We start from the raw sequence: 8,291 nt of genomic DNA, 5'->3' as shown, positions 1-8,291 counted from the left end.
AAGGAACAGAGGGAATCTTAAGGGTGCTCTTGAAATAATGAGGATTCTTACTTACAAAGGCAGAGACTAAGAATTCTTTTGCACAAAGGAAATATTTGGGACCCCTTAGGATTCATGTAGAGCATTTATAAGTAGGCTGATTCTTTTAGTAATTTGTCTTACACTTGGGTTTAGAATCCCTAGACAGTTGAGCCAGGGATTGTGGGAATCCTGCTTTGGGTTAACTAAGGTTGAGGAAGAGATGGCACCTGGTGAGCATAAAAGGCTTGTTGATAATGTTTTAAACTCCTAGCTATAATTCTAGACAAAACACATCAGAAAATGCAATCCTTAGCATACAGCAGGTGCTCAGTAAGTACCTTTTTGGAATGAGTAAATGAACAAATGGAGATTTCAACCAGGTGACACAGTGTAAGTACTTGGAAAGCAAAGAAAGTGTTACAGGAAAGGCCAAGGCAGAAGCTACAGAGAGAGATCTCCGATGAAGCCTCATTTCCAAGAAACACATTCTTTCCAAATTTTAGTCCATTAGAAACACAGTGATGAGGGCAATGACACCTAAGCCAGTCACCTCCCCTTTCTATTCCGCTGTTGCTGAGAGCAAATTGTCTGCACTTGTTTAAGAACTGACAGAACTATGCAGAGCATCCCAGAGCAGCTCAGATTGCTAAGAATATAAATAGGTATGAGAATTGATAGCATTATAAGGTCAGACTTACTGCTCTGTTTAAAACAATTAAGTGCTTTCATTTGAATATCATAGTTGGATTTAAAGGTAATACGAAGCCCTGGCTGGTGTGGCTCAGTTGGTTTGGCATTGTCCTGCAAAGCGAAGGGTCATGGGTTTGAATCCCAGTTAGGGCACATGCCTAGGTTGCAGGGTCGTCCCCAGTGGTGGCACGTGGGATAGGCAATGGAAGTTTCTTTCCCTCCATTCCCTTCCCTAAAAAAAAATTTTTTTTTTAGGTAATACTGAGAAGCAAGAAATGTTACTGAGGCACAGTCATAAAAATTATTAAAACTTAAGAACCTATATAAGTAGCTTTTCCAAAACCACATGAAAATTATACTAGAAGCTATTTGGAAAATGGGAAAACTAAAGAGAAAATGTAGCCACGTGAACACCTTCATGTGTTTAGGGCATCGTTCTGTTTAGGGCAACATTCTCATAAATGGTGGACATCTGTGGTACACAGAACAGTCATCACTACTGTGCTCGTTCAGACCATTAAGGGATCCAGAGTAACACTGAAACTCAGTTTTCAACCCTCAGTGTTTGAGTTACTCAATCATGGTCAATGTAAGTAAAATTGTCCCAAAATTTAGCCTTAAATGAAGACTCAGAGTGTCAAAATCATTAAGCAAATATTGAAGATCAGGCTGCAGGAATGAGGACTCATACAGACCCCTTGGCACCAACGGCTGCTGTTAGGGTTCCCTGAGGCCACCTCAGCTGAGCTCTGCTACCTCAGCTGAGTTCTGAAACCTGACTACTTGACGCTGTCAACTAGATTCTCAGCCATAGGGGGTGCTGAAGCCCACTCCTTGATGGCTGAGAGCTTGGAGACAGTTCAAGAAACTTTCAAACTCCAACCAGGCCCTCAGAACGACAGCCATCTGGTGGTGGTGGGGTGGTCACTCCTTCCCAGGAAGCAGCTTCAGGCCAGAGGCATGTCTGCCCTGCCTCTTCCCACCTCCAGGGGGCATGAAGTGCTCTGTTCTGGAAGAGCAATAGCACAGCTGTCACCACCAGAGGCAGGAGAAAAGTGAGGCTGTTCTGATAGGAGCTCCCAGGTATGGTACAATCAGAGTTCCTTCTCTTCCCCCTCTGTCCTGTGTTGACCTACTTAGCAGGCAACTCATCCACAGTTCCCCTAGAGAGGTCTAACACATGCAGGCAAGTAGAGATGAAGATGGATCAAAACCAGGGTTTATTTTTCTATCAAATCCCCAATCCATGTTCCAGCCAATGGATGAAGGGTAAATTCAGCCCCACACAGACTCTTAGTAAAAACAATTATAACTTTCTACAAGAAAAAAAAAGTTCTGCTTTTTAAAAAAAAAAGTTACTAGGCATTTGGGAGATGAAAAAATTCTACATATTCAATGGTCTGTGCTCTCTTCTATATATTCAAATGTCCCCTCCCTGCTGTCCCATCTGTGCAGATGAGGTCCTGGTAATAGCTGTGCAGAGGCACCAGCTGTCCTATCTCCATGTCACTCTGGTTTTATAACCTAGTGCCACAGTATGCTTCCAATTTATAAAGCTCCAAGAACAGCTGAAAAGATCTGAATTAAATTCTTCAAGCCTTGGGTGCCTACTATTTGCTGGGCATAGACTAGGTACTGGGCAGTGGTTCTGCTGGTTCAGAGAAACATCAATGGTGCTGGAGAGTTGAGCTCTCCTCCCAAGCGGCAGGAGGGTGTGTGCTGGGGATTAAGGGAGACAGTTTCTCCTCTACTTCCACCACCTGGGGCAGGTAGGGAACTCAGGCCCTGGGAGCAGATGCTGTGTCTTTTCTGACAGGTGCGGCCATGGAAGAACCAAAAGCAGTTTCTAAATAGCTGAGGAATTAGTGCCACAATCCACATAGTGATGTGTCTCCAAGGAGCTCTCAGTCATGTGGCCAATGTATGAAATCTTCACTGAAGTTCTAGGAAAAAGAAACCAACAAGAATTCTGTTTTTGAGGTGAAATAAGAAAAATTGCTCAAATAATTTCTTGCACACTCAGGCAACAATATCCATGTGTTACACAACCAGGAACCTAGAGAATCTTCCTACATCTGCAGAGATGCTGTGCTCTCTGGTGATTCTCTGAATAAGCAGTTCTCAGCTGGGGATGATTTTACCCCACCACAGACTTCTGGCACTGTCTAAAGACATCCTGGTTTGTTGCAGCTGAGGGGGAGGAGGTGGTAAGCGTACTGGTACCTGGTGCGCAGAGGCCAGGGATGCTGTTAGATATCCCACAATGCACAGGAAAGCACCCTACAACATATAACTGTCTGTGCCAAGATGTCAATAGTGCCGAGGCTGGGAAGCCTTGCTCTACACCCTCCTATTTCACAAGTCTGCAGCAGACCCTCGTCAACTGCAAATGTAACAGTCATGGTTCTAGGAGTACCCCTAGAGGTCCGTGAGATGTGGTAATTTGTGTCACGAGAGAGTCAGTCTGGCCAAAGGCTTGATAAAGCTTTTTGTTCTTTAGTAATCTCATTAGGATTCTAAAGGGATCACAAAACTAGACCCTGTTTCATGGAAAACATTCTCGAACATCTCAATTCTGGAACAATTCAGTTCTTGATCAAGTTGTTCACAGAGAAAAATGTCTTGGCTGTCCAACAAAAGTTCAATTTTTGATTCTCCTCCTGAGAACCCTTTTATGCTGATACCTGTATGATCAGCCACGCGTCTCTCAGGCAAAAAACAGAGATTTGGTTTTCAAACAAATTGCTCCTCAGTTTCCTAGCAATGAATTATGTTTGAGAACTGAAGTTCCACTGCATATCTAACTGCGAAGGGCATTTGGATCCTGCATCTAGAGGACACCAAGAGTTTACTGTGTCTGGGCCTGGAGGCATCAGGCACGCCCCTTTGGCTGTGTGCCCCTGCCTTGCACGCCACACAGGCTCCCCCGCACAGAGGTGCAAGCTCACGTAGCCTGATGCTCTAGGTTCAAAACCAAAGGCCATGGAACAGGAAGGACAGCAACATACCTCATGAAGATCACTATGTTGTGCACCTGGATATCGGGTAATGTGCAGAAGAAGCTACCAAACCGCAAATATGGAAACAGTCAATATAGTTAATTTAAAAAAAAAAAAAAAGGAGAATCACCAGAAGAATGCCGAATTACACTGTCAAAAAGAAGAACCATCAGCCCTGTTTGGGGCCCCTCCCCTTCCCCACACCAACTCTCCTGACCTCAGCGCTGCCATGGCTCACTAGTCCCTAGTCTCCAGTATCCTTTCATCCTCCCACATCATGATACTTTTTGTTCTTTCAAACCCATCACATAAATGCTAGAGCTTGGGAATGTTTCTAGTGGCATAATGTTCTCTTTTAGATATCCCAGCACTTCAGTCACATCATCAAAAAAACATGTCCTCCTAATAAAGCTCAAGATAGCCAAAGCTAGGAACCCTATAGGCCAAAGGCTGGAACTTCAGGCAGGACCAGCCCCAATCAATTGAGTACAACTCCACACCCCTTTCCTTCAGTGTAGCGTACATATGGAGAGAATAGTGTCCTTACTACACGTATGAAAATGGTCCTCCCATCTCCGCCTGCACGGTAAAATTGACCTGAAAAGAAAACACCAGAGTCACTCTGTGGCCAGGCAGGAGTGACGCAGAACATCACTATCATTAGCATCCAAAGACCTGGGAGTATGCTTCCATCACACATGAAACATTTCCCCAAGGTTGTCCCTCATACAGATTGTGAGCCTCTAACAAATTCTTCCAACCTCTTCCCTTTTGAGAGGCCAGTGGACCTCAGACTATCATTCAATCTCTTCTTGATTTGTACCAAATTGCTTTCTTTTACATATTCTTTTGTTCCCCCAAAGTACTGGCTGATTCCCCGCCCCCCCTCTTAATTTCTCATAATTACAGAGCCTGTCAGGTCTTTCTCATCAACCAGTTATTACAAGTGGAAATGAGAGGAAAAGGAAAGTAAAGAGGCTACGGCATCCCCACAGCCCCTGCTCTTCTCTTAGGCCTATGGGGCAGGGATCCTAAGACAAAACAAAACAAAGAACAAGACAGCCTACCAGGTGCTTACTCCGAGGTGGAATGAGGGAGATGTTAGTTGTCACATGTGAGCCAACCACTGTGTTCATGTACTGAACCTGGCTAGACAGGCTGGTCACTGCCACAGAGTAGAAGTTGGAGTTCCTGATTTTCAGGGTGGCCTGCATCAGGGCAAGTGAGGAAATGAGTATAAGTTTCCTGGGCCCAAGACTTGCAGATACACAACCCAGGAAGGGAGGCCCTAAGTCTTACCTTGATGGCAAGGATTACAAGGGAGTCCTGGTTATTAAATGTGACCTTCATCACTCTGATGCCGTCATCATCCACAAGGACTGAATGTGGAAACAGGAAGAAAGCCACCAAAGCAAATGCCAGGAGACAGAGCAGGACAGACAGGAGGACATACTGTTTACTGCAAATGACAGAGCACATGACCACCTCGGGTAGTCAGATAGCAAGGTCCAGTCCATTATGGTTAAATGCAAAACCAGGGATGATGAGGGAGGGGCAGGAAAGTACAAAGGGCTAGGGACCACAAATAGCCAAGAACGAGTGGAGTGGCAGAAGCCTCTGCTGTCTGCGATCCGGGAAGGGAAGCTAAAGAGAGGAGCTGGGTGGACAGAAACATTTCCTGACCTCCCAGGACACTTCTCCAATTCCTTCCAATTCAATTCCTCCACTTGGCCCTGAGAATGTTTCCAGCTTCAAGTTTCCTCCCCCAGAGAGTGATGGGGGCAGAGATACCTTTCTTGAGCAAATAGTATGAAGGAAATGGGGGAATTTACAAGAACAGATCAAAGTTTTCAGAAAGTTATTAGCATTCATATGTATAAAAAGGGACTAGGGTAGAAGTAGGTATTTATAAGAGAGAGGCAGGTAACTCACGTTCTCTGAGGGCGCAATCTCTGATCACTGTGAGGGATCAAAGCCACCAACTCATTTACTTGCTCTAGAAAAGAACCAAACAGTTATTCTGGTCAAATAAACCCTACGTATTGGCAGTACTTTCCTTCACAGCACACATCAGCCTGTCACAACACATACTTGTTTGGAATTAGACATTTCTAAGACACTAGTTTCTCATTTTGGGTCTAATAAACAATAAACAAGCAAATCTACAGAGACTGCCACAAATTACAAAGTATCTTATTCTGGCTCTCCTGTATGGCCTTGGGAAAGGCGTTACCTCTCTAGGCCACTGTCTCCACATCTCTATGATGAAAGCTTTGGAGTAGGTGGTTCTTACAGCTCTAAACCTTTGTGACTCTCTATCTAAACTGTTATGACTTTCTGAGGATCAACTTCATGATAGATGATTCTGCCCTAATCCAGGCTCCACTCCTGAGCATGTTTTTCTCTCCCCACTTGATACATATTTTTCAGATCTTAGGTTGTTATTGATTCACAATCTGCTTCCTTTGAACAGAAGCTTCCTAGGTGGTCCCCCACCTCCCACCAACCAAAGCTGTGCCAGGTCTTGTCTTATAAGTGAGAGCAATAAAGAAACCTGTCCATAAATCTACAGCAAACTATTACAGAGACATCTAGAGGCCCCAGAGTCACTTGTGCTGAAGCCCATGACAGTGCACCTAGACTTAATATCTGACCTAACTGCAGTTTTGATCTTCTCCAGGAATGTAATCTTAGTCAGTCTGGAATTTTCTGGTCACTACCAATGGTGTCATCTGTCATGCGGACCCTTTCCACACCCCCTCCCCGCAAGAACAACCCCCTTGCCTGAAACAGTCCTTTCTTTTCTTTTGCTAACAACTTTCATGTCCCACCCAGTTTCTGCCTATAAAAGCCTTCCACACTGTACAGCTCCTTGGGGATCCTTGATACCTGCTAAACGGATGCTGATCGATTTAGGCATCACTCACTAAAGCCAATCAGATCTTCAAATTTACTCGACTGAATTTTTGTTCTTTAATAAAACCAAGTGTTCCACACCAAGGAAACAAGAGAGTGGAAGTGAAGAAAAGAGAGGCTTTCAGATATAAGGAAACCAAGAGAAGTTGTGGAACCTGCCCAAATGTATCGAGTCAGCCGAGCTGGCTCCTGTTCAGGGCACCATCTACGACTATGATATTACTGCTGGAATAAAAGCTGTCTGGGAGACAGGACAAGCCCTGTGGGTACCTGGGCATTTTTGCTGGGGAGTCAGCCTTCCCATGATAAAAGATGCTCACCTGTTGGATGTAGCCGGTCCCTTGGCACGTGAGACAGGTGATGCTGTCCCGCCCTGTGAATTCCACCAAAGATGCTCACCTGTTGGAATGTAGCCGGTCCCTTGGCACGTGAGACAGGTGATGCTGTCCCGCCCTGTGAACTCCACGTAGGGGAACTGGGCAATGGCTTCTTCCTGCTCCCGTTCATCCAGTGTAGCCTCTCTGTCATCTTTCTTTCGCTTGTAGGAAAAAGGGAGAGCGGAGGCGGAATGCTGGGACCCCATGGCTGAGATGTGCCACCTGTGTCATGTCCTAGGATGCAAAGAGTCAAATGAGTGTCTGTTAGTGGCCACACTGCACAAGGAGAGAAGAAACTGTCTTAATGAGAAAAGCGAAAACACAAAAATGACGAAACTGCTGTCCCGAGTGTGACCCCAAAGATCTGCACAAGTTCCATTAGGACTTCATTTGGTAGCAGGGCTCCCCAACGCCTCCTACGCTCTGACGGAGGCACCGGGCCGCTTCTGCCAACCTGCCCAGTTCCTCACCGCCTCAGGACTCAGGGCACCCCAGCTCCCACCTGGTCCAGCTTTGCCCCGTCCCGTCCACTATTCGCAAACTCAAAAAAACCTTCCTGAACAAACAACAGACACCAAATGAGTAACAGGCCCTAGAAATCCTCCCACTGGCCTCTCAGCCCCGGGAGGCGGGCTCAGGTCACGCCCCCCGGCAAACGGCGACGCTCCGAGCCCACCAGACTCGCTCAGGGCGGAGCGAAAGCCGGAGTCCGTGGAACTGCAAGGCGCGAGCCCCAAGCAGCTCCTTTCCGGGCCGCAGCCCCTTCCGTCCCGGCCACCTGCCCACTTCAGCGCGTTTACCTGCCTCTCCAGTCCTCGGAGCAGCCCGCACTCGGTGCGCACGCGCTGAATAGCAAGCTATCCGGGGACGCCAGCTGGCGCGCGCGTGCGCGCTTTGCGGACCAGCCGTCGGCGCCACTAGAGGGCGGCAGAGTGCGAAGGAGAGCAGCGCCCCGCGTGGCCTGGGGGAGATAAAAACAGAGAGAGAGCGATCGAGCTGTGCTCCGCGGTTCCCCAGAAACGCTGGGGAAGGCTCCAGTTAAGTTTCTGGAGCAGAATGTCGTCCCCCCCCCGGGGGGGGGGGCAATAAGGAGGCTCCGGTGGTCAAAGCCATTCTCAACTATTTTCTGAGCATAAGGGCTGTGTGGACGCTGAACGTACAAAGATGCAGAAGACACCAAACCTGCTCTTGTCTTGGTTTAGGATCTCCCCTTCCCAAGCCCCCCACACGCAAAAAAAGGCACGCACGTAGGGATTCCAAGTGTGGTTTCTCTGTAGGTGCTGCCAGG

General features: G+C 47.0%; 1 protein-coding gene across 2 annotated transcripts; it reads right to left on the bottom strand.

Moving 5' to 3' along the window:
- Positions 1–1,914: 1,914 nt before the first annotated feature.
- On the bottom strand, positions 1,915–7,868 carry TMEM106C (transmembrane protein 106C). Of its 2 annotated transcripts, none has more exons than XM_090273064.1 (8): positions 7,804–7,868; positions 7,026–7,237; positions 5,643–5,706; positions 5,010–5,169; positions 4,778–4,918; positions 4,258–4,307; positions 3,720–3,773; positions 1,915–2,654 (listed from the first exon to the last, which is right to left on the bottom strand). In XM_090273064.1, exons 2-8 carry the CDS (start codon positions 7,207–7,209, stop codon positions 2,558–2,560), a joined length of 750 nt encoding a protein of 249 aa, XP_090129190.1. In that variant the 5' UTR covers positions 7,210–7,237; positions 7,804–7,868; the 3' UTR covers positions 1,915–2,557. The 2 variants fall into 2 exon arrangements, with proteins under 2 accessions (XP_090129190.1, XP_090129191.1); XM_090273065.1 differs by lacking the exon at positions 7,804–7,868 and adding an exon at positions 7,680–7,791.
- Between the last annotated feature and the right edge of the window lie 423 nt (positions 7,869–8,291).

The sequence above is a fragment of the Furipterus horrens genome, unplaced genomic scaffold (genome assembly GCF_987537825.1).
Source record: "Furipterus horrens unplaced genomic scaffold, mFurHor1.1.pri manual_scaffold_4, whole genome shotgun sequence".
NCBI classification, from domain to species: domain Eukaryota; kingdom Metazoa; phylum Chordata; class Mammalia; order Chiroptera; family Furipteridae; genus Furipterus; species Furipterus horrens.
This window is presented reverse-complemented; position numbering and strand designations above follow the sequence as displayed.